Source organism: Xenopus tropicalis, chromosome 8 (assembly GCF_000004195.4).
Source record: "Xenopus tropicalis strain Nigerian chromosome 8, UCB_Xtro_10.0, whole genome shotgun sequence".
Taxonomy (NCBI): domain Eukaryota; kingdom Metazoa; phylum Chordata; class Amphibia; order Anura; family Pipidae; genus Xenopus; species Xenopus tropicalis.
Window position 1 is genome coordinate 121,965,458 of NC_030684.2, and position 27,384 is coordinate 121,992,841.

The 27,384-nt window shown below is 38.2% G+C and overlaps 1 protein-coding gene across 1 annotated transcript; it reads right to left on the bottom strand.

Annotated features, from left to right (window-relative positions):
• Nucleotides 1–1,960: 1,960 nt before the first annotated feature.
• LOC100497240 (olfactory receptor 12D1-like) lies at nt 1,961–14,417 on the bottom strand. The gene is made up of 2 exons (XM_012968810.2): nt 13,817–14,417; nt 1,961–2,886 (listed from the first exon to the last, which is right to left on the bottom strand). Exons 1-2 carry the CDS (start codon nt 14,415–14,417, stop codon nt 1,961–1,963), a joined length of 1,527 nt encoding a protein of 508 aa, XP_012824264.2.
• Between the last annotated feature and the right edge of the window lie 12,967 nt (nt 14,418–27,384).

Consider the following 27,384-nt stretch of genomic DNA (forward strand, 5'->3'; position numbering starts at 1 on the left):
TCCAAGTGGCTTAGGTCTTCGGGAATGTGTATGTACATTAAATGCTTAAGGGCTTGATGGTGTTGTGGATTAGACCAGACAACTTTATTGTGGTGAAATAAAATGAACACTTTATTGTGACACAAAACATATTCAATATTGTTTGATGGGTAGACACTTTCTGTACTGAAAACAGAAATACAGTATGTACAAATTAGAACCAGTTTGAATCTATACAAACAGTATACAAAGAATATAGCATTGATCCATACAACAGATTCTAAAGTTAACAACTGCTGCGCTGAAAGAAAACTATATGTTAGTTTGTAGAAATGGATGAGAAGAAAATGAGGGATGTACCGAATCCAGGATTTGGCCGAACCGAATCCTAAAAATCACATGACTTTTTGTCATGTAAACACGGAAGTTGAACATTTTCCCCAGATTTAACCCTTAGCATATGCTAATTAGGATTCAGATTCGGTTTGGTATTCAGCCGAATCCTTTATGAAGGGTTTGGGGGTTCGGGCGAATCCAAAAAGTGGATTTGTTCATGGAAACAGATATTGTGGGTGAAGCAGTTCATTCATCTAGAAAATTCCAGTGATTCCTGTGAACTATTCCACATCTAAGTATTTATTTTGCTCATAGTATGATGAACATAGTAGGTTTTGGTATAATCTGTTTTTGCCATTACACACAGATTTTTAACCGGCTCATTTTTCACTTATAATTTCTCTAGAGACTTTATTTTTACCACTCTACGTGTCAGACTTACTTCACAGTGCAATGACTTTATTCTTTATAGAATGTTGTAGTGCTAAAAACATATCAAGACTATATTGTACATTCAAGGTCCAGTTGGCTAATTGCAAGTCATTTGGGACTATTGGTGCAACCGTTTAAGCGAACCCCAAAACGATGGGCAGGTTGAGGCTGGTAGTAGTTCCAGGGTACCTCGGGTCAAGGCTTTTCCTTTTACAGGAGGCTGGGAAGGCATATTGGCCCTTCCCAGCAGTTGCAAAGAAGCATGTATGGATGCAGGTAGCTTTTAGAATAGTGTCAATTCATGCTTAGTGCTGCTTGTCCATGCTTTCATATCAAAGCACCCAAAAGACTATACTTGGAATTAGATAGTTGTACAAAACAGCAGCCATTGCTTTTTATGGGGTCTCCTTTGAAAGGAAGTTTCAATTGATAGGTAACTTTTCAAGGCCCCCTGAAACACCTGTGTGCAAGCAAAGGGAGTCCTGGCTTCCAGGTTACTTGGAGGCAGCAGATAAGCACAGGATCGGACTGGGGGGTGCAGGGCCCACCAGGGCTGCCGCCCCTGGGGCCCCGCACCCCCCAAGATGCCCCCGCCAGCTACGTCCCCCATTGCACTCCGCCCCCCGACGCGCCCCCCTAACCCCCCCAGGGGCCCCCTCCCGACGTCCTCCCCTCCCATTAGTGAAACGTATCAGGGGAGGACTCAAATGGCTGGGGGAGCGGCTACAGGCATTGGGTCTTGGCCACTGTGGCTCACTAGGGCTGGGGCCCACTGGGTTTTTTCCTGATGTCCTGGCAGCCCAGTCTGACCCTGGGTAAGCACCTGCTTAAATGTCTTATGTAAGAGTGCTAGCAGTGTAAATATAAAGGGTTTCTGGATAATCAGTCTCATACCATTATATGCAGTAAGACCCATTTCCCACAGGATACCTATGAGTATACTGCTGCCTGGGGCAGAACTCATTACCTTACCACCCACTGCTGACCATTCCTGCATTGCAGCTTCAATCTCCTTTTATCCCTCAGCCCCTTTGTACAAGTGGGGGGAGTGCCTTAGAATACATGAATAGGAATATTGATTTTGGTCTAAAAGCTTCAGGTTCCTACACAGGTATTTAATGCAGTTTTCAAACTTTCTGGTGTAAAATTAAATACGCACTTTAAAAAATATGCCCCTAAATATTGAACCTGAGGCTCTTACAGATCTTTTAGTTTATGAGAAAAACCATTTCCTGGTCATTGTCCTCATAGCCTTCTTTATATCTTTGTTTCTCAAGGAATATATAATTGGGTTTAGGGCAGGGGGTAGCACTGTGTAAAAAACTGCAGCAGCCCGGTCTTGGTCTAAAGAGCTTTGTGAAGATGGCCGTATATATGTGAATATAGCTGTTCCATTTAAAAGTAGAACAGCAGTGAGATGGGCACTACAAATAGCAAATGCTCGCTTTCTGCCTTCTGTGTTTGTGATCTTCATTAGGCATCTGCTAATGAAAATGTAAGAAAGAATAGTGAGGAAGAGGGTGATCACTGTTAGGGTTCCAGTGATGCCGTTGAGGAGGTGCAAATTAAGAGAAGTGTCTGTACAAGCCAACTTCAGCAATGGCTTAATGTCACAAAAGAAGTGGTTAATCACATCTGGGCCACAAAATGGTAGCTTTGCAATTAATAGGGTATGCAAGAGAGAATGGAAAAATCCAAGCATCAAACACCCAAGAGACAACTGTAGACAAAGCCGTATGTTCATGATGGATGAGTAACGCAAAGGGTTCTGAATCGCAACATAGCGGTCATAAGACATGGCTGAAAAAAGCATGACTTCTGAACTTCCCAGGAAATGGAAAAAATGTATTTGTGAGATGCATCCGATAAAAGAAATAGTCCTTTTTGTTGAAAGCAAATCAGAGAGCATCTTGGGGACCACAACAGAAGAGTAGCAGATGTCAATAAAGGCTAAATTCCACAGGAAGAAGTACATAGGAATATGGAGAGTGGGGTCAGAAATGATGAGTAGCATAATCAAAAAATTGCCTGTCAGGTTCAATAAATAGATGATTAAAATACAAACAAAAAGGATTATCTGAAGCCTTGTTTGGTCCGTCAGCCCAAGCAGGACAAAGTCACTGACTGATGTTTTGTTTTCTGGAACCATGTTGAATGTGGAATCTGTATTGGAAATAATGGGATCACAAATGAACAGGAGGCTACTAGCTCCAATAATTATAAAAAATATATATGCATCCAGAATATTTCAGGATATCTCAAAACACCAGACTCTAATTAGACCCAGGGATGCATCTTAGAACTTAGCTACAGATGTACCTCTGGCTGAATAAGGTGAACATTTTTAAATAGATATGAAGCACTACATTTATTCCATTTCTTCCTTCATACACATCACTACTAGGTTTATTATATTTATTCTTCATCCAAATTATATAAAATCTCTTACTTGTTTTGGATGCTTACACTTCAGTTCTGAAATAATTTAAACAAGATGAGCCTTGGATGTTCTTTATACACTTCATACAAATCCTGGTTATGTACATAATGTAGTACAGGTATAGGACCCGTTATCCAGAATGCTCAGGATCAAGGGCATTCCCGATAAGGGGTCTTTCCGTAATTTGGATCTCCATACCTTAAAAAGATACTGACACCAAAAATTAAATCTTTTTTTTACATCTTTCACAACATTGTCTTTGCAAGAACTTTATAATTTTGCCATAAAAGTATTTGCCTGATGCTTTTACATTACCTGTCTGATCCCCCATGTTCCTCTATGAGGGGGCGGCCATATTTGTCTGTTAGCATTGGAAGCTATATCTGATCAGGTTCATGAACTTCAAGTAACAATTATTTACAAAAGCAACCCTGTCAGCGAAAAAAACAAGACCTATATGTAACTTTTTATGTATATTCATATTTTGAAAAGTAGTTTTTTCGTGTCAGTATCACTTTAAGTCTACCAAAAAATCAATAAAACATTAATTAAACCCAATAGGAATGTTTTGCCTCCAATAAGGATTCATTATATCTTAGTTGGGATCAAGTACAGGTACTGTTTTATTATTACAGAGAAAAGGGAATCATTTAACCATTAAATAAACCCAATAGGGCTGTTCTGCCCCCAATAAGGGGTAATTATATCTTAGTTGGGATCAAGTACAGGTACTGTTTTATTATTACAGAGAAAAGGGAATCATTTAACCATTAAATAAACCCAATAGGGCTGTTCTGCCCCCAATAAGGGGTAATTATATCTTAGTTGGGATCAAGTACAGGTACTGTTTTATTATTACAGAGAAAAGAGAATCATTTAACCATTAAATAAACCCAATAGGGCTGTTCTGCCCCCAATAAGGGGTAATTATATCTTAGTTGGGATCAAGTACAGGTACTGTTTTATTATTACAGAGAAAAGAGAATCATTTAACCATTAAATAAACCCAATAGGGCTGTTCTGCCCCCAATAAGGGGTAATTATATCTTAGTTGGGATCAAGTACAGGTACTGTTTTATTATTACAGAGAAAAGGGAATCATTTAACCATTAAATAAACCCAATAGGGCTGTTCTGCCCCCAATAAGGGGTAATTATATCTTAGTTGGGATCAAGTACAAGGTACTGTTTTATTATTACAGAGAAAAGGGAATCATTTAACCATTAAATAAACCCAATAGGGCTGTTCTGCCCCCAATAAGGGGTAATTATATCTTAGTTGGGATCAAGTACAAGGTACTGTTTATTATTACTGAAAAAATGGAAAACAGTTTCAAAAATCTAAATTATTTTATTAAAATGGAGTCTATGGGAGATGGGCTTTCTGTAATTTGGAGCTTTCTGGATAAAGGGGTTTCCGTATAACGGACCCCATACATGTACTGTAGTTTTGTCCATTATAATATTCCATGCTGTTACGTGAACAGCAGTTGCAGAAGACTTGAAATTCAGAATCACAGGGATGAAATGAAATAAAGGAAGGGTATTAAACCCCACTCCTCACTGTATGTATGTCAGTGTGTAGTATATTATGCAGATTTATGCATAGGAACAAATGTTTATAGATCACTAAACAAGTATGACAAATGTTTCAAGTATGTCTGGCAAATCATGTAAGCTCTACGGGGCAGGGACCTCCTTCCTACTGTGTCTCATACCACATGGCACTTATATATATATGTATTTATTGTATTTATTTATTATATCACTTGTCCTCCCTGTGTGTAGTTTTGTATTCTGTAAGACTGTACAGCGCTGCGTACCCTTGTGGCGCTTTATAAATAAAGTTATACATACATACATACATTAAGAGACAGATTTATGAAAATGTGAGTTTAGAGCTTAATACATAAAAACACCCATGTTCCTTTCATTTCTATGAGATTTATAGAAGCATATTTGTCAATGGGTAAAAGTTATAAAATGCCTGCAGATCAGAGTCAGTGGTGAAAAGGTTAAACTTTCCAGCCTGCAGTCAGTAGAATGTGTTCCAAGAGAGGGAGCAGAGAGCACTTGTTTACAAGAGCAACTGCCTATGAGATCGGCTCATTGGAGGATTGACGGTGGGCGTGGTTAAAGAGTTCAGCAAGTGAGCATGCTCAGTAAACGGCTTGAAACTGGGCATGAGCAGCACGCCAGGCAGAGAGAAGGGGGAGGGAGTTACTGAGCTCTGCAGTGAGAGAAACTCCAAGGGATCGCTGCAGCTTCACTGCATTTCACTGTATTTTTGGACTCCTTGGAGAATATGAAATGCAGTTTTGGTCTCAAGTACTCAAAAGAGGCATAACTGAAATGCAGTCCAGGAAAGAGCAACCAAGCATATGGATAGTTTCAATTATGATGAAAAGCTGGCTAGGTTGGGCTTATTTACTCTGAAAAAAGACAAATTTAAAGGGTATGATATATATACAGCAAAAGAAGTCAGCACTCACGTAAACTCGGTATATTTCACTGGGTGCAGCCCCCGAAGATATGAAGTAGACACCTTTCAAGGATTAGGTGCCGCTCACACAGGACTTAAGGATCATTTTAGTATTTTTATTTATGTGAACAAACCACTAACGTTTCAGCTGCAACACCAGCCTTTATCAACTTTCATACTTTCAACTTTCAGCCGAAACGTTAGTGTTTTTTTCACATAAATAAAAATACAGGTATCAGACCCCTTATCCGGAAACCCGTTATCCAGAAAACTCTGAATTACGGAATGCCTGTCTCCCATAGACTCCATTTTAATCAAATAATTCAGAATTTTAAAACTGATTTCCTTTTTCTATGTAGAAATAAAACAGAACCTTGTAATTGATCCCAACTAAGATATAATTACCCCTTATTGGGGGCAGAACAGCCCTATTGGGTTTATTTAATGGTTAAATGATTCCCTTTTCTCTGTAATAATAAAACAGTACCTGTACTTGATCCCAACTAAGATATAATTACCCCTTATTGGGGGCAGAACAGCCCTATTGGGTTTATTTCATGGTTAAATGATTCCCTTTTCTCTGTAATAATAAAACAGTACCTGTACTTGATCCCAACTAAGATATAATTACCCCTTATTGGGGGCAGAACAGCCCTATTGGGTTTATTTAATGGTTAAATGATTCCCTTTTCTCTGTAATAATAAAACAGTACCATGTAATTGATTCCAAATAAGATATAATTTATCCTTATTGGATGCAAAACAACCCTATTGGGTTTAATTAATGTTTTATTGATTTTTTAGTAGATTTAAGGTATTAAGATCCAAACTACGGAAAGACCCCTTATCCGGAATACCCTTGATCCCGAGCATTCTGGATAATGGGTCATATACCTGTACTAAAATGATCCTTAAGTCCTGGGTGAGCGGCACCTAATCCTTGGAACGTATATATATATATATTTATAAAGGGACCATATAATAAACTCTATGATTTTTGTTTCACTATAATGTTCCATTGGTCACAAGGGCATCCTGTCAGATTAGGTGAAGAAAGATTCACATTGTGGTGCAGAAAGGTTGTGTGATGTTCTCTCCCTAGAGCTGTTTTACTGGCACGTACATTAGATAGTTTTGAGAATAGGTTGGATGTGCTTTTAAAAACTGAGAAAAAATAAGGCAATTATTGCACTTAGTAATAAGGTTGAACCCACTAGTGGTCTAAAGCCCTTTTACAGTAAGGACGATTTTTTGCCACTTGAAGGCAAACTGGAAACAGGTTCCTATGGGCATTTAGTCACAGGTGCTGTAGTGAAATGTTGCAGACATTGCTTATTTATACAGTACATTTGTGTATCTTTTTCTACATATCAGTTCAGTAATAAATCTCGGTTCAGTGATTAAACCTTGATACAGTGAGCACACAGGGGCCCATTTACTAAACAATTTTGAGATAATTTCGTATTTTTTTCTAACATTTTTAACTTATAGAACATTTTGGAATGTATGCGAAGAGTTTGTTAAAATTCCATGACAAAAATTGTACTTTGCGCAAAGGCTACAAACATTTCGGAATTTGTTAATTCTCGTGTCTGTGGTTTTAGAGGCTTTTGAAACCATGAAAAAAACGTAATAACCCCCTAAATAACCATATGCATTGCTCACAGAATATATTATGATTCACAAAAGTAGCATAATAAATTGTATTAAATAAAGATAAAGCAGAAGTTCTTACCCATACTGAGCAACACACAAATATACATGCAGCCTGGTGATTCTTGAGTGTATTGATCCCTAGTTCATTGCCAATTTTGGTTCTGAACATGGGTTTATGATATCATTTATCCGGTTCTATTTTCCTGCTGCAAAATAAATATATAAATAAACAGATCATTATCTGCTATGTAAGATAAGTTACAAAGTGCCTGACATGCTGTTGTAAGTGCTAATGGGTTTGCGTCGATGTCTTGTCCACAGCATGAAGGGTTAGAATTATGCAGGGGGCTTTATAGTGTAACTATCACTGGATAATGACTACTGGGAATTATTGAAGCCCCGAGAGTAAAATCATATTTATCTCATTAACCAAAATGAGATGAGGGAATATGTAAAAATACAAACATTCTTAAATAGAAATTTATAGCTGAAACATACTACAGGTATGGGATCCCTTATCCGGAAACCCATTAAGTTCTGAATTACGGAAAGGCCATCTCCCATAGACTCCATTATAAGCAAATAAGTCTAATTTTAAAATTATTTCCTTTTTCTCTGTAGTAATAAAACAGTACTTGTACTTGATCCCAACTAAGATATAATTACCCCTTATTGGGGGCAGAACAGCCCTATTGGGTTTATTTAATGGTTAAATGATTCCCTTTTCTCTGTAATAATAAAACAGTACCTGTACTTGATCCCAACTAAGATATAATTACCCCTTATTGGGGGCAGAACAGCCCTATTGGGTTTATTTAATGGTTAAATGATTCCCTTTTCTCTGTAATAATAAAACAGTACCTGTACTTGATCCCAACTAAGATATAATTACCCCTTATTGGGGGCGGAACAGTCCTATTGGGTTTATTTCATGGTTAAATGATTCCCTTTTCTCTGTAATAATAAAACAGTACCTGTACTTGATCCCAACTAAGATATAATTACCCCTTATTGGGGGCAGAACAGCCCTATTGGGTTTATTTAATGGTTAAATGATTCCCTTTTCTCTGTAATAATAAAACAGTACCTGTACTTGATCCCAACTAGGATATAATTACCCCTTATTGGGGGCAGAACAGCCCTATTGGGTTTATTTAATGGTTAAATGATTCCCTTTTCTCTGTAATAATAAAACATTACCTGTACTTGATCCCAACTAAGATATAATTAATCCTTATTGGGGGCAGAACAATCCTAATGGGTTTACACAATATTTAAATGATTTTTAGTAGACTTAAGGTATGGAGATCCAAATTACGGAACGATCCCTTATCTGGAAAACCCCAGGTCCCGAGCATCCTGGATAACAGGTCCTATACATGTACCACAGATACATGAGATTTCACTTTATTCATATAGCAAGGGTTATGTGAGCTAGGCTAAACATTTAACCCCTTCAGTGCTGCAGGATTTTTCAAGAGCAGGCCTAAATTGAAACAAAAGACCCCTGGCATTACATTGGGTCAGAGCTTTCTACTTTTCATAAATAAGTCTCAGTTTCTCATAATGTGGCAAAACATATATGGATAAAAGAATATTATATGAAATACTAAAAATATAGTATGATGAGTGTCTGATACACTAAACTTATCATAGTATTATATAAATCAAATGTTTAATCTGGATCTTCTGCTCTGCTACCCATGTTGCCTCACTGCCTCATTACATGGATTCCCAATAGTAATGTGCGGGTCGAGAAATCCTCAACCTGTACCCGACCCTAACCCGCCCGCTCCCAGCAATAACCCTGCCTGACCCAGCTTCTCCCCTCTATTCATAAACCTGCGACCGTCCTGCAATGATGTCACAAAAGGGGTTGGGGCATTTCGTGCACGCGCCTATAAATTAGAGAGCTGGAACAGGAAGCCAGCAGTGTTAGGTCATGGGCAGGGAGGGTGAGCGGAAGAGCTCAACCCGAAGTTCAACCCAAATTCAGTTTCCTATTTGACTGTTTATCATGTGAAGTCTATGGGAAAAAACTGGATCTGTATTAGGTGAAAAGTTTTTTCTCCTCAAATTGGATCTCACTATTAGTTTTCATGTGCTAAACCATAACATAACCTTTTCTTGTGGAGCTGAATCTGTCCCTTTGTTTTTGTATATATAAAGCCGTCTGCAACCCTAGCTGTTACTCATTGAGCAGAGGAAAGTTAAACTGTTGCTTGGTTGTATTGGTGCAAGGGGTTGAGAAGCCCAAAATTGGTTATCTGAGCCAATTAAAAAACTTTTGAAGTTGGAAAATTCAAAATGAAAGGACTACCATGTGTTGATCTGTTGAGTTAGAGTAATATAATGTGTCCCAGTCAATTACGTGCCCTAAGAATCCACGTTTTTGTTGGAACAGGTGTCAAAGTACTAGGGTTTATCTTATAATTGTATTCTTACAAGGGTCTCATAGGAGAAAATACACACATGCATTGGTCTATATTAGTTATTTAGGATCTATACATACAAAAAGAAATACAGTTACAATTGTAAAGCCATTATTATTTTTATTCGGGTGTCCTGTAAAGTCAATTACGACTCCTGGCTTGTGATACATTTGTGCCAGGTTTTGTTTTTAAAAAACCCCATAGATTCCAATGTATTGTGCACTGGAAAAAGTGCTGTGAAAGAGCTGCCCATTGACTTCAATGTGTTTTGCTAATTTTCACTCAGGGCTAAAGGGAAATAATTCCTTATTAGAAAGTCTTTATTTGCGAAAAAGATGCAACGTTTCGAGGCCAATCAGCCTCTTTATCAAGCATACAGATCAGTGCAGACAAAGTGAATATATACAAATTTAATAACCATTTGGCTCTTACAGTCCCGTCACCCAAAAGGGTTAAACGAAGAATTTAACATGACCTGTTTTTTATAGTTATTTATCTTGAAAGAAGTTTTATATTTAAAAATTTTTTTACGTTTTTTACAGATAAGTATTCCTGATGTTCTTCAGGGATAAATACTCTTTTTTCTACATGTTAGGGTAAGATATCTTACTTCTTTGTGATAAAAAAATTTTTATATGTGAAATGTAACGTTTTAATCTTGATTATTGTTACTTTATTTTTCTAGCACTTTATGGATTCACTCAGGTTATACAATGTTTCAACTATATGGACTTACTTAGGGTATACATTGTTTCTACTTGTTAGGTCACTGAACATAAAATATAAAAAGGATGAAAAAGAAAACAAGAAGGTTACTATTTCATATTGATTGCACATAATGTTTGACACCTTTATATGAATTTACTGATTGTAAAATGTATATAGGATTACACAAACTGCTGTTCTTATACTTTTTATGTAATTTAACACCACTGTTGTTGAGGTAAAGATATACGTAAGCTGCCAATTAACTTGGGGGTGTGGTTATTAAATTTGTATATATTCACTTTGTCTGCACTGATCTGTATGCTTGATAAAGAGGCTGATTGGCCTCGAAACGTTGCATCTTTTTCGCAAATAAAGACTTTCTAATAAGGAATTATTTCCCTTTAGCCCTGAGTGCCAATTTGCTTTTTGTTTTCCTGTTGGTTTGTGTGAGGGTGCCGATCCCTCTGGCATTGTGCACCGGGCGGTCAAATTCGGAGAATTAGGGTGTGCGGTAAGGCCTCTGTTGTAACTTTTGCTAATTTTCGCCATTTTACAAATTTTTTGGTTAAGTGAAATTGGACAGATTTGCCCATCACTACTCCCTATTATAGTTATGACTCTTGGCATGTCTTCTGTTTGGGTCCTCAGGCTTCTACGTGACATTATCATGATTGCATGTCAGCATCTTTGTTTGTTTTCATGTTGAAGCTATTTTGCCCATGTAACCATATTTATATTACTTGTTATCATGTTAGTTGACTGTATGCCATCTGTTATTGTTTGGGTAATGTATTTAGAGCAGGGGTTTCCAACCTTTTTAGCCCCGCGGCCCGGTAGGAGGCACAAAATCTTTTACACGGACCGAGGGGGGCGGGGCGCAGCGCGTAATACATGCGATGCGCTGTGGGGGGAGGGGGCGCTGCGGCCCACTGCCATGCCGTCCGCGGCCCGGCGGTTGGGGACCCCTGATTTAGAGCATATAATTCTTTATATGCATTCCATGAGTGTATAGATTGGTAAGTATAGGTTGTGTGTGCTGGGTTCACTTGGAAGGGTTGAACTTGATGGACTCTTTTTTCAACCCTATGTATGTATGTAACTATGTTTTTTTCATTTAATTGTCAATCTAACCTTCAGCTCTTAGTCTTTTTTATTGTGTAGGAAAGTTTATCTACGTGTCAAACGATACACTACCTCAAGGTAATATGTACTGAGGTCAGAACAGGAACATCATTGCGTTCAGATCTTTTCTAGGACTAACATCTTTATTTTAACAAGTACAGGTCAGAATTGTATCCCTCGACAGTTGGAGTGTTTGTTATTATTTACTCAAAAAGGCTAAAACTGTCTATGACATGTTCATCTTCGCCATCAACTCTGTTAGTCTTTAGCCATGTCTATGTAACTGCTTTGCCAATATGGGGTTAGTTTGTTTATGTCTATGTCAGGACCTGTTCAATTTATGGGCCACTGCTCCTCCTGCTCGAGCCACAGGATGCTGTGTGGGTACCTGCCTTTCCCTCCTTGGCTTACACCTTTGTTTTGTCAGGTCCAGTTGCAGCTAAATTCCATATTAAGCAGCTGTTCCTGTGTTTCTGTGTGTGAGCTCTGTCCAGTTGTATTGATTTCTATTGTTCTCCTGAATGGACCTCTGCCCTGTAACTATGGATTTATTCTTGCCTGCACCATGACCATTGGCCTGTTTACAAAATTGTGTTTGCCGTCTTCCATAACTACTGGCAGTAGCACATATGGACTTGCAGCCTACCAGCTATTCTATTGCTTTCTGTTCACCTTCTGTTTACCTTAATCCAGTCTGATCATGATACCATTTCTTTAAGAACCATATTTTCCATTCTGGTTCTCACTAAGCTCCTAACATGTGTCTACATGGTAACACAAGGATTATTCTCCTTGCAATCAGTTTTACTCTTTTATTCTAGTTATTTTCTGTCATGACTGTGGCTTTTTGTTTAGTATAGTATTTCTTCATGAGAACAATGAGATGCTCAGGTTTATTTATTTTCCTGGGGACATTCCATAATTTTACACAGTCAACACAACTGAATGCTATGCTATTTTCACTAAAGCTCATGTTGACTTACTTGTACTAATTGGATTTCTCTGATTCAGATAATCAGTAGTCATCTCAGATAATTATTTGGCATCTCATTAGAGATGTCAGGGGAGGCACATTGGCCTTTCCTCTCTTGTCCCTATCTACCCTTGAACTTGCACATCATTCAGGCACAGACAGGCAGTAAGGACAAGACTCTTGCACCTAACAGCACTGTACTATGTATCTCACACTGTATTTTTATTCTGGCATTAGCACTAAAGGCATATGTATAAGTGAGACCAAAATAGTTCTTATAGCTTACGTAGGACTATGATAAAATTGCACATTTTTGGTTGTCCCTAATGGAGACAATAATAATTGTTTGATTGGCTATAGGTTAGATTTAAACCTGCCTACTTCACAGCTGGTGATACACTGAAGGAACAGCAATTGCAATAGATACATCCCAGTGTAAGATCCTAAAATGTACAAATAAGCTTTTTGTGTTGCTTTCTCTTCTTAAAGGTACTGGATCACATATGTTTTTATTTACCGAACATGTTAATTATCAGTAGCAGTAACATTCATGTCAAGTTGTCAGGATGACAATAGGAAAGAAGTGGATAAATATTCAAGAGAAATAAATAAGAAAAGCCATGAATTTTATGACCTAAAATGTATTTTATTTTTAGTGGATCCTACACAAAGTGCTCTTGTTATATAAGAAATACCCAGATAATGCTCTGGCATTGATATTTTGACAGCGGACTCTATTAATGTCTTTACAGATGGCTTGGATGACTTCTTGGACAAGCACATGGTTATTATTAATGTATCTATATATATATATTCTACAGCAAGAACCTGCTAACATTTTCAATTTTATATACACTATTATATATATAATGAAGTCCTGGCAAACTTGGCTAGGACTAGCTCTTACTCTTGATCTTGTAGGTTATTAGAACAGCCATTTCTTGGCTATTGCCCTCATAGCTACCTTTATTTGTTTGTTTCGCAAGGAATATATAATTGGGTTTAGGGCAGGGGGTAGCACTGTGTACAAAACTGCAGCAGCCCGGTCTTGGTCCAGTGAGCTTTGTGAAGATGGCCGTATATATGTGAATATAGCTGTTCCAGTTAAAAGTAGAACAGCAGTGAGATGGGCACTACAAATAGCAAATGCTCGCTTTCTGCCCTCTGTGTTCGTAGTCTTCATTAGGCATCTGCTAATGAAAATGTAGGACAGAATAGTGAGGAAGAGGGTGGCTGTTATCAGGGTTCCAGTGACACCATTGAGAAGGTGCAAATTAAGAGAAGTGTCTGTACAAGCCAACTTCAGCAATGGCTTAATGTCACAAAAGAAGTGGTTAATCACATCTGGGCCACAAAATGGGAGCTTTGCTGTTAATACAGTATGCAAGAGAGAATGCAAAAATCCAAGCATCAAACACCCAAGAGACAACTGTAGACAAAGCCGTATGTTCATGATGGATGAGTAACGCAAAGGGTTCTGAATCGCCACATAGCGGTCATAAGACATGGCTGAAAAAAGTATGGCTTCCGAACTTCCTAGAAAATGAAGAAAATGTATTTGTAAAATGCATCCCGTAAAAGAAATAGTCCTTTTTGTCGAAAGCAAATCAGAGAGCATCTTGGGAGCAACAACAGAAGAGTAGCAGATGTCAATAAAGGCTAAATTCCACAGGAACAAGTACATAGGAATATGGAGAGTGGAGTCAGAAATGATGAGTAGCATAATCAAAAAATTGCCTGTCAGGTTCAATGAATAGATTATTAAAACACAAAGAAAGAGGATTATCTGAAGCCTTGTGTGGTCCGTCAGCCCAAGCAGGACAAAGTCACTGACTGATGTTTTGTTTTCTGGAACCATGTTGAATGTGGAATCTGTATAGGAAAAAATGGGATTATACATAACGAGGAAAAAATAATGTACATTTGTACTGATAGACAGTTACCAAAAGTGTGTGTTTATGGTTGACTTTCATCATATAGCAATAACAGTGCATGCATAGTAAATGGAAGGCAAGTAGCTTCTTCCCCCCAAGCAATACTATAATTACTAGTGCTAATAATAAAGCATAGTAATGCATTCAGCATTATTCAGGTTATCTCGATATACTGGACTATAGTTAGGGACAGGGATGCAGCTAAGCATGTATATACAGGCATACATCTGGCTTTCGCAAAACAATTCGCCAATGGTGAAATGCGGAAATTCTCTGCAGATCCATGCCTGGCGAAAAAAATTGGCTCATCATTAGTCATTGCAAGTTATCAAACAGAAAATGAGGTTGTCATGTCATATAAGCTGATGTTACAGGGCTGATTATTACATTTTGATGCAGACTGCACTTGCTGCTGAGCTGCCATGTTCTAATAATCTGAATCAATTAATAATCAGCCTTATATTGTGACATTTATATTCTATATAAAGGTATGGGACCTGTTAGCCAGAATGCTCTGGACCTGGGATTTTCTGTAATTTAGATCTTCATACCTTATCATTACCAAAAAATAATTTAAACCCTAAATAAACCCAATAGGATTGTTTTGCCTCCAATGAGGATTAATTATATCTTAGTTGGGATCAAGTACAGGTACTGTTTTATTATTACAGAGAAAAGGGAATCATTTAACCATTAAATAAACCCAATAGGACTGTTCTGCCCCCAATAAGGGGTAATTATATCTTAGTTGGGATCAAGTACAGGTACTGTTTTATTATTACAGAGAAAAGGGAATCATTTAACCATTAAATAAACCCAATAGGGCTGTTCTGCCCCCAATAAGGGGTAATTATATCTTAGTTGGGATCAAGTACAGGTACTGTTTTATTATTACAGAGAAAAGGGAATCATTTAACCATGAAATAAACCCAATAGGGCTGTTCTGCCCCCAATAAGGGGTAATTATATCTTAGTTGGGATCAAGTACAGGTACTGTTTTATTATTAAAGAGAAAAGGGAATCATTTAACCATTAAATAAACCCAATAGGGCTGTTCTGCCCCCAATAAGGGGTAATTATATCTTAGTTGGGATCAAGTACATGTACTGTTTTATTATTACAGAGAAAAGGGAATCATTTAACCATTAAATAAACCCAACAGGGCTGTTCTGCCCCCAATAAGGGGTAATTATATCTTAGTTTGGATCAAGTACAGGTACTGTTTTATTATTACAGAGAAAAGGGAATCATTTAACCATTAAATAAACCCAACGGGGCTGTTCTGCCCCCAATAAGGGGTAATTATATCTTAGTTGGGATCAAGTACAGGTACTGTTTTATTATTACAGAGAAAAAGGAATCATTTAACCATTAAATAAACCCAATAGGGCTGTTCTGCCCCCAATAAGGGGTAATTATAGCTTAGTTGGGATCAAGTACATGTACTGTTTTATTATTACAGAGAAAAGGGAATCATTTAACCATTAAATTAACCCAATAGGGCTGTTCTGCCCCCAATAAGGGGTAATTATATCTTAGTTGGGATCAAGTACAGGTACTGTTTTATTATTACAGAGAAAAGGGAATCATTTAACCATTAAATAAACCCAACAGGGCTGTTCTGCCCCCAATAAGGGGTAATTATATCTTAGTTGGGATCAAGTAAAATGTTCTGTTTTATTATTACAGAGAAAAGGGAATCATTTAACCATGAAATAAACCCAATAGGGCTGTTCTGCCCCCAATAAGGGGTAATTATATCTTAGTTGGGATCAAGTACAGGTACTGTTTTATTATTAAAGAGAAAAGGGAATCATTTAACCATTAAATAAACCCAATAGGGCTGTTCTGCCCCCAATAAGGGGTAATTATATCTTAGTTGGGATCAAGTACATGTACTGTTTTATTATTACAGAGAAAAGGGAATCATTTAACCATTAAATAAACCCAACAGGGCTGTTCTGCCCCCAATAAGGGGTAATTATATCTTAGTTTGGATCAAGTACAGGTACTGTTTTATTATTACAGAGAAAAGGGAATCATTTAACCATTAAATAAACCCAACGGGGCTGTTCTGCCCCCAATAAGGGGTAATTATATCTTAGTTGGGATCAAGTACAGGTACTGTTTTATTATTACAGAGAAAAAGGAATCATTTAACCATTAAATAAACCCAATAGGGCTGTTCTGCCCCCAATAAGGGGTAATTATATCTTAGTTGGGATTAAGTAGAAGATACTGTTTTATTCCTACAAAGAAAATAATTTATACAAATTACTTTATTTTCTTAAAAATTGAGTTTATGGGGATGGTCTTCCAGTAATTAGGAGCTTTCTGCATAACAGTCCCTAAGCTCAGTAACTAGAAGCAGCACCGAGCATGTGTAGTGAATCTGACCCCTTGCTGCCCCAACTTGGAGGGAAGTTAAGTACAAACATTTTAAAAGCAGGTAATTAGTGAGATTCCAGTAAAATAAGAGGCTTGTTTTTAAAATTAAATGTGTTTATTACTGTTAACCCATTTCTGACAGGGTCACATGGTTGTATGTACTTTTAGTAAGTGATTAAACACAAGCCTAATGATATTAATGTTCTTAGTAAAATGCCGGGAGTTGCTCTTTAAGTAAAAGGAAGAAATGTTCCTCTTCTCAGGCAGACTGGAGACAGTTTCATATGTGCATTGTGTCTCCTTCTACAGCATATCAACTGGACTAGGAAGGATTTACTTAGACAAAATGTTGACTGTGATGAACATGATATTGTCTGTTGTGAAAGGTTGCAGATATTGCCTGTCTTTACATAAAACACGACATGGTATATATTCGAAATAAACTCGATCATTATTGTATTTATAAAATGTCACGATAATGCTTGAATCGTTCATATGAAAATTTCAAGTTTATATGAGAAAATTCTGAATTTTTCTAGCCAAAAGTATTGCTAAATCTTGAAAAATGTGAGTTTAAATGGCCATTCGTTTCCATGAATTCTCTTTATTTTTTTTTCCCAAACAGGAATTGCTCCAGCAGCCATTTTAGGTGCACTGGTGCTGCACTTGAAACTGGGTGCAATAGAAAACAATGAGGGGATTACCTTCCCCCTTAAACTGGGTGAAACAGAAACAATGAAAATGTGCCAAGGGCAGGCTGTCACTGACTATTCTATTCCTCTACAATTCTAAGCCTTCATAGGACTCAATGGTACTGGACAGATCAAACATGCCAAATTTTGTTTGACCAAAAAAGTTAACTAGTTAATTAAACATTAATTAATGAATTATGGGAGTTATTTTCCAAAAAAAATTTGGGGGGGGGGAATTAAAAAAAAAACAAAAAAAACTCATTATCAGAAAAATCAAGTACAGGTATGGGATCCCTTATCCGGAAACCCATTATCCAGAAAGTTCTGAATTAGGGAAAGGCCATCTCCCATAGACTCCATTATAAGCAAATAAATATAATTTTAAAAAATGATTTCCTTTTTCTCTGTAATTATAAAACAGTACTTTGTAATTAATCTCAACTAAGATATAATTACCCCTTATTGGGGCAGAACAGCCCTATTGGGTTTATTTAATGGTTAAATGATTCCCTTTTCTCTGTAATAATAAAACAGTACCTGTACTTGATCCCAACTAAGATATAATTACCCCTTATTGGGGCAGAACAGCCCTATTGGGTTTATTTAATGGTTAAATGATTCCCTTTTCTCTGTAATAATAAAACAGTTCCTGTACTTGATCCCAACTAAGATATAATTACCCCTTATTGGGGCAGAACAGTCCTATTGGGTTTATTTAATGGTTAAATGATTCCCTTTTCTCTGTAATAATAAAACAGTACCTGTACTTGATCCCAACTAAGATATAATTACCCCTTATTGGGGGCAGAACAGCCCTATTGGGTTTATTTCATGGTTAAATGATTCCCTTTTCTCTGTAATAATAAAACAGTACCTGTACTTGATCCCAACTAAGATATAATTACCCCTTATTGGGGGCAGAACAGCCCTATTGGGTTTATTTAATATTTAAATTATTTTTAATAAACTCAAGTTATGGAGATCCAAATTACAGAAAGATCCCTTATCCAGAAAACCCCAGGTCCCGAGCATTCTGGATAACAGGTTTCATACCTATACGGGTTAAAACCTTTTAGTAAATCTTCGAAAATATCTAGAAGTAAAAAAAAAAAAAACAATCAATTTTCCAATCAATTTTCTAAAAATTGTTTTGTAAATGTGCCCCTTAATGTTAGTGCAGTTTAGTGTCACACAGTCATTCACTATTAACAACTACTGCATTTGCATTGTTCACATTATAAACTGTATTAAGTAACCTGTTTTAAATTAGGACCAATAAATGGGTAAATACTTACCCCTGTTGAAAAGCACAAACATTAATACATTCCATACATGGTTCTTGATTGTATCGATCCCTAGTTCATAGCCATTCTTTGGTTCACAACACCATGTTATAATCTAATTTATCTGGTTCTGTCTCCCAAATGCAAAATATACAGGAGATCATTATCTGCTATGTAAGATGAGATCCACAATTGTTCTCAGTGTTGATGGGTTTGTGTCGGTATACTGTCCACAGCATCAAGGGTTAGAACAATGCAGGGGGCTTTATAGCGTAGCTATGACTGGAGAATGACTACTGGGAATAACTTGAAGCCATCAGAGTAAATATCATATTTATCTCATTAACCATAATGAGACAAGGGAATATCTTGATAAAAACAGTTCAGTTGTTAAGCAAGAAATTACTATGCATTGTACTGCCACAGATGTATGGCATTTCACTTCTCCCAGAATAAAGTTTCATATATAAGAGTTTATAGAAGGGTGTATATAAGCAATGCTAAATGTTTAACCCTTTCAGTGCTGCAGGATTTTTTGAGAGCAGGCCTACACCAACACATGAGAAACCCCAGGAATACAGATCACCAGCATACCTAGGAAGGTAGGAAATTAAATTCAGTTTTCTAAAATGCAGCAAGGCACATGAAGAATCTGAAATAATAAAATGATGGTAGGGGTATGGTACTATAAAACATAAAATTATATTATTTTGCCCTTTAGCCCCAATGTCTAGCTGCCGTACCTATGGATGGTCTAGCAGTGATCCCCAACCAGTAGCCTGTGAGCAACATGTCGCTTCCAGTGGCCTCAAAGTAGGTGCCCATTTTTTGCCCTTTTAGAGACACAGTTTAACTCCAAGCAGAGCCTTTTGTAGGCTAGCAGTCAACATGGGGATACCAAACAGCCAATCACAATACTTATTTGGCATCCCAAATGCTTCTGTGGCTCACAAGTAAAAAATGTTAAGGATCCCTGGTCTATGGGCTGAAAAGAAGACAGAGTAAATTATCCACTAATGTAGTGCTAGTAGCCCAAGGTGTGAGGCAGGGTGGCCTGATGACAGATGACAAATGTTATTCATAGTTAGGATATATTTTATGAATAATTTGTCTCTGTAAAGCACTAAGGGTTAAAAAAATAATTAACCGATATGAGTGATCAGTTATCAGTTCCCTAGATGAAAGTGCAAGGCATTATTTTGTGCTTTATCATGCCCCTTAATGATGGTTCACTCAGCTCACAGCTGTTGGGTGCAAGGCATCTGGTAATTGTCATCATTACAAGCTTTTCCTTGGCAGTGTCAGGCCAAGTCAAGCAAGGTTCTGATGTTACTACCCCACACCCTTCACCATATGGGGGGGGGGGGGGGTGAGGGTAGCATTCTGAAAAATACCAGCACAAATATCCTCATTTCACTCACCCAGGGCTAGAACTAAGGGGCCTATTCGTGAAAGCACGAACTTACCACAATAATTTCTGATGTGTGAAAATTGAGCAAAAATTATTTTCTTGGTCATACGAAAATATTGTGGTTGCGATCCAAAAGGCACAAAATTTTCGCGAAAACCTTTCTGGCTTTGAAACTTCAATGAAACTTCAATTGAAACTTTAATGCATGATTTTGGAAGCCTCCCATGGGATTCAATGGCACTCTGCAGATCCAACCTGGCCGAAAGATAGTCACGATACCGAAGCTTGAATGGATTCAGAAATGGTCATAGTCTTCACGGAAAATACGACTTTTTTGTGGAATTTAATGCAAACTATAAAAAAAGTTGCGTAATTTTAAAGATATTATTGTGGGCATTACAAAAAGTTCCATAAATTAGAAAAAATAAGTTTTTTAATAAAAAAAATCGTGCTTTAAAGGAGAAGGAAAGGCAAAGTCACTTGGGGGTGCCAAAATGTTAGGCACCCCAAGTGACTTGAATCACTTACCTTGTACCCCGGGCTGGTGCCCCTGTTGGGAGAGAACAGCACCAGCCTGGGGTAGCTGCAGTGCTTCCTACTTCCTGGTTCGGGTGCGCGCGCATGCGCAGTATAGTGAATAGTGAACTTTAACAGAGAAGTCAGCTTTTCACTCTACTGCGCATGTGCGCATCGTTTAGTCCTTAGAAAACGAAGGCGGAAGGAGAAAGCGCTGCACTTCAGGTGCCCCGGGTACAAGCTAAGCGATTAAATTCACTTGGGGGTGCCTAAAATTTTTGCACCCCCAAGTGACTTTGCCTTTCCTTGCCCTTTAATGAATGGGCCCCTAGGTGTAGCAGACAGAAGTAGAACATGCCTAGTAACCACTTGTGCATGTGCCTCTTTTGCCTACCCCAATGCTCTAAGACACCCCAGTTAGTGATCAAATCTAAATGTAAGCTGGAAGACGGATTATTATAGGTGGAATTCTAGAGCTACCCCCACCATCAAGTGTACAAGTAGCTCCAGGGTTCCCTACGCCAATAGGCACACTTTGCACAATTTGCAGGAGGAGGTGGGATGAAAGTTGTGGTAGTGCGCACAACTATGTGGAAGTGTTTTAGATGCAATTACCTTTAAAGACTGACATTTTTTACGCCACGGCTGCACCTAAAATTGTGCAACTGCACTTGCGGGTCATACTGTAAATGACCCCCAATATGATTACACTAAGGGCTTTGTATGCAATATTTGTTTGTGGTTCTTAACTTAATATTGCAGTCCTAGTTCTGTGGGAAAACACAGGCCAACAATCAGGCACACAGGGCAGATATCGGCAGTGAAATGTGAGAGTTTGCATTTCCGAGCAGATATACGCTATGTGTGTCTTCATCCGGGCACAGTAGTGGTTCAGGTGCAGGCAAAAAAAATGCCAGCATAGGGACTGATTCTTGGCCTTTGTTATTCTGCAGGAGGAAATCATCCCTGTGTGGCATTAGCCTCAAAGGGCTACTTATAATTAATCATGTAACATATAATACAGGTATCGGACCCCTTATCCGGAGACCCGTTATCCAGAAAGCTCCGAATTACGGAATGCCCGTCTCCCATAGACTCCATTTTAATCAAATAATTCAGAATTTTAAAACTGATTTCCTTTTTCTATGTAGAAATAAAACAGAACCTTGTAATTGATTCCAACTAAGATATAATTAATCCTTATTGGATGCAAAACAATCCTATTGGGTTTAATTAATGTTTTATTGATTTTTTATTATACTTAAGGTATTGAGATCCAAATTACGGAAAGACCCCTTAATCCGGAATACCCTTGGTCCCGAGCATTCTGGATAATGGGTCCTATACCTGTACTATGTTTTGTACTTAGCAATATGTACAAATTCTTACTTGTTTTAGAAATTAAACAAACAAGGAATATAAAGGAACAGCTTCAATTACACATTACATAAAAATGAACTAAGACGACGTTGTGTATGTGGATATATGCAATCCACACATCTTAAAACCCCAGCAAGAAAATAATTGCATTTTCAAAGCACTTGTATATAGGATTATTAGAAGAGAATGTTCATTACATAAGTGTTATGCAAAAGGTTTTTGCTCCAAACAAAGTTGTGTTGTTGCTGATTTATTCTGTAAAAAATCAGGGAAATGACTGATCGACAAATGCACCCTCGACTTACTGCACAATTTTAAACAGGCCAAAAAAAATAGCTATTATTAGATAGCTCCTGGCATCATGAGTTGTTACAACTGGGAAAATATGTTAGGTTGGGGGAGTAGTGTATAGCTGTTAAGCTACAGGGCTACCTAGATGGACTGGAGACAAAACAATAATAATCATTTTTAGGGGGTATTCACAATACTGGGCTTAATATTACTCAGTATAGATGCTGTAGATACCAATTACAACATTGTTTCACATGTCAGCAGTGGCCAGCAGCTGAATACCATAATACCATAATTTGCCAAAATCTAAAAGGCTCCTTAAACGAGAAGGAAAGGCTAAGTCACTTGGGGGTGCCAAAATGCTAGGCACCCCCAAGTGACTTAGATCGCTTACCTTTTACCCCGGGCTGGTGCCCCTGTACGGAGAGAACAGCACCAGCCCGGGGTAGCAGCGATCGCTTCCTCCGTCCTTTTCGCTTGCGTGCGCAGTAGAATGAAAAGCCGAACTTAAACAAGAAAGTCGGCTTTTCACTCTACTGCGCATGCGCCGGCCGACGGTTTTCGCCGGCAGAAGAAAAAGGAAGGAGGAAGCGCTTCCTGCAGGTACCCTGGGCTGGTGCTTTTTTCTCCTAACAGGGGCACCAGCCCAGGGTACAAGGTAAGCGATCTAAGTCACTTGGGGGTGCCTAACATTTTGGCACCCCCAAGTGACTTAGCCTTTCCTTCCCCTTTAACGGAGAAGGAAAGGCATTTTATGCATTTTATTGCCAGTACATTAGTCACAATAGTGCAAGCTAGAAGGTTATACTTATTCTGCAGAATGCTTTACCATACCTGATTAAACAGCCATAGAAGCTCCTTCTGTTTGTTTAAGATAGCAGCTGCCATTTTAGCTTGGTCTGACTTCGCTTCCAAGCAGCAGTGTGTAGGCACAGAACAGCTCTCAGCTCAGATTACAGCAGAGATGGGAAGGGGGAGAGAGCAAAGAGGGAAGAGAGCAGGTGGGGTGGGGTGGGGGAGAGGGGCAAACTGAGCAGACTCCCCATTAAGCTGGACTTGGATTTCTTACTATTGAGTGCTATTCTGATACCTACTGGGAGCTGCTATCTTGCTCCCTTCCCATTGTTCTGCTGGGAGGGGGGTGGGGTATCACTCCAACTTGCAGCACAGCAGTAAAGTGTGACTGAATTTTATCAGAGCACAGGTCACATGGCTGTGGCACCCTGGGAAATTAAGAATATGGCTAGCCCCATGTGAAATTTCAAATTAAATATAAAAAAATCTGATAAACAGAATTCAATGCTGGATTTTTCTGGAGAATTTCTATTAACTGATGCATTTCTTTTTTTTTTTTTTAAAAAACAGGTTTTCCCATGACAGTATTCCTTTTAAAGATTTGGGTCCTCATTTATTAACAAAGGACAAAGTGAAACAATCTCAACAATGTGCCACCATTAATTTTATCCTCCGTTCATTCCTTTACCCAGTGACTGTGAGTGCACCTCAGAATTGTTTGCCTGCTGCTAGACACAAATTGGGAAATAGCAAAAAAGTTACCTCCGCTTTACCCATTTGTAAATGACATGCAGTTTGTATAGGAGTTAATATGCTCATCTGATATTTTGACTATGGAGGATCTACAGTAGGCTGTGGCAGATAGTCCCTAGTACCAAATAGGTAACATCTGGAGTACAGTATAACAGACCATTCTGCTAAGCATTACTTTCATCCCTTCATTACCTTGTCATCCCTTTGCTCTTTTTCATAATTATGAAAGCCAATTAGAATACAAATAACACATGGGATTTATGATAAGTATTTGTAGAACATAAATTTCAGGGAATTCATTTAGTTGGTAAACAAGAACTAGAGCAAGTCAAGGTACACTATGTTATTTTTGAATCTGCAAAGATCTCACATACAGTATACACTTATACATAGACGGAATCCTAGTATACAATCAATACATTGAATCAAACTAAGCATGTTCAAATAATCTTTTACCTTAGGGCTACTAAAAACATTCAAACAATACAACATGGAATTGTTTTGTCATCAGCCTACATATATGCTAGCTTTGTTTAAATAGGACATAATGGAAAATGGCATTGTTGTATTTTGGATAGTGGGGCAGGTTATTAAACATCATGTTTTTTCCAAGAGTAACAATGCTTACAGCTCATAACAAAATATTTTTACATTTTCTAGCTGTTGGATATAATTCTTACTGCTGAAAAGATTTTTAAACCCCACATTATGATTTTGCAGACATATCAACCTCCCAACCTCCAGATCTGCTGAGAATATTGCTGTATTTTTAAATATCTTTTAATGACCACAGCCCTGCAACTTGCTAAGATAATAGAGTAGTATAATTATTATCAACAGAATCATTGGTAAAGCACCAATTTATCATCGTCAACAACTTAAACTGCTCAATCATCCAATATTTAAGATTTTTAGAAAACCAGTGAAGAAACAAAGAATGAAATGAAATAGTTATGGCTTTGCTCTGCAAACCATAGTTGTTGATATGTTCAGAGATAAAACTAAAACGAGATCATAGTACATAAATCAAAATCAGAAAATCCAAATTTTTGTGTGCAGCAAATAGATTGGGTTTATTTACATAAATAAAATATTGGGTTAGACAAAATAGGATGCTTGTGTCATGAATTAAGGTGAACATACACTGACTGATCCTCTAAAGCAGGGATCCCCAACCTTTTTTTACTTGTGAGCCTCACTCAGATATAAAACGTGTTGATGAGCCACACAAGTATGAAAAAAGTTCTTTGGGGGGATGCCAAATAAGGGCTGTGATTGGCTATTTGGTAGCCCCATGTGGATTGCTAGCTGCAGAAGGCTCTGCTTGGGGTAAAACTGTGTTTCTGTGCTTCCAAAACAGATTTTTTTATATTTAATGCGACGTGAGGCTAGCCATATTCTTCATTTCCCAGGGTGCCACAGCCATGTGACTTATGCTCTGATAAACTTCATACTTTACTGCTGAGCTGCAAGTTGGATTGATATCACCCCCCACCCCCCTCCCAGCAGCCGATCAGCAGAACAATGGGAAGGGAGCAAGATAGCAGCTCCCAGTAGGTATCAGAATAGCACTCAATAGTAAGAAATACAAGTCCAGCTTGGGACTCCTCCAGTTACATGGGAGTAGGAGAAACAATACCTGAAAGCAGTTCTAATGTGTAGCGCTGGCTCCTTCTGAAAGCTCAGACTCAATGCACTGAGATGGCGCCTACACACCAATTACAACTAAATAAAATATATATGTAAAACAAAAGTTACCGGCACTCCTTAAATATGAAAAAATCCACCTATATTGAAATGATTAAAAGTAGTTATGAGCGAATCTGTCCTGTTTGGGTTCTCAGTAATTTTTTTCTTTTACAAAAAATCCACGAAACACGTTCATCGCGCAATTTTTTGTTGCACAAGAGTTTTTTTTTGCCATGACTGCACCTATTTTTGACACAACCGCACCTATTTTGACTCGACCATGACTTTTTTGACCTGTGAAAATTGCTGCAAATCCCTGTCTGGCAAAAAAAATTCATTCATCGCTAATTAAAAGCAACATACAAAAAATACATGTGAACTTCCGGGACTCACGTCCCTTTCTCAAACATAATATATACTCCCAAATTGAATCACACTTCTTATACCCATAAGTCCCTTTGTTCCTGCTTGCAGCTTTATCTTAAGGTACATGGCCTAATTGTGTATCAATGTTCAACTACAACTCACAATGAAGTAAACTAGCATAATAAAACAAAGTAACACAATTGTAATTTACAAGTATTACACAAAGCCATTGGGTCATAATCACGATTCATCCCCCCGGGCTCTAATTTCCCAGAGTATGAATCCAAAATGCCTCAAATATAATTCTCAGTTAAGCCTATGAATAAGTGTGCTTGGCATACGAAACGCGTTAGGCGTTCCTTCTTTTAATGCAACAATAAAGATTTGATTTTATGAGAGACCCCGGAGTCCGGAGCGCTTGGTGTCCACTACGTTTGAAATCAGTTACCTCCACGCCTAAGATCCGGAATAGATTCTATCACAGTGTATCACAATTGCGAGGCGCTATGTCCTCCTTGTTTAAACTGATGTGGAACAGGCAATTTAACTACTTCATTCCTGATTGAGATCCCTAATTGGTTGTATTTTCTTTCCTACATACATTAGTCTACATGGACATTTAGGGGCCCATTCATTAAAGTACAATGGCCATGAATCCCAAAAATTTGTATTTTTTCTAACGTTTAGAACCGTTCATATTGTTATCAATAATATCGTAAAAAATACAAATTTTTCGTGATACGTTCATTATTGTACGAAAAATTCATACTTTTTGTACTGTGGGCAACGGTAACAAAAGTTTTGGATTCATTCAAGCTTGGGTATTGTTACTATCTTTTGGCCAGGTTGGAGCTGCAGAGTGCCATTGAGCCCTATGGGAGACTTTCCTTGGGCCAGGTTGGAGCTGCAGAGTGCCATTGAGCCCTATGGGAGACTTTCCTTGGGCCGGGTTGGAGCTGCAGAGTGCCATTGAGTTCTATGGGAGACTTTCCTTGGGCCGGGTTGGACCTGCAGAGTGCCATTGAGCCCTATGGGAGACTTTCCTTGGGCCAGGTTGGAGCTGCAGAGTGCCATTGAGCCCTATGGGAGACTTTCCTTGGGCCGGGTTGGAGCTGCAGAGTGCCATTGAGCCCTATGGGAGACTTTCCTTGGGCCGGGTTGGAGCTGCAGAGTGCCATTGAGCCCTATGGGAGACTTTCCTTGGGCCGGTTTGGAGCTGCAGAGTGCCATTGTGCCCTATGGGAGACTTTCCTTGGGCCGGGTTGGGGCTGCAGAGTGCCATTGAGTCCTATGGGAGACTTTCCTTGAGCCGGGTTGGGGCTGCAGA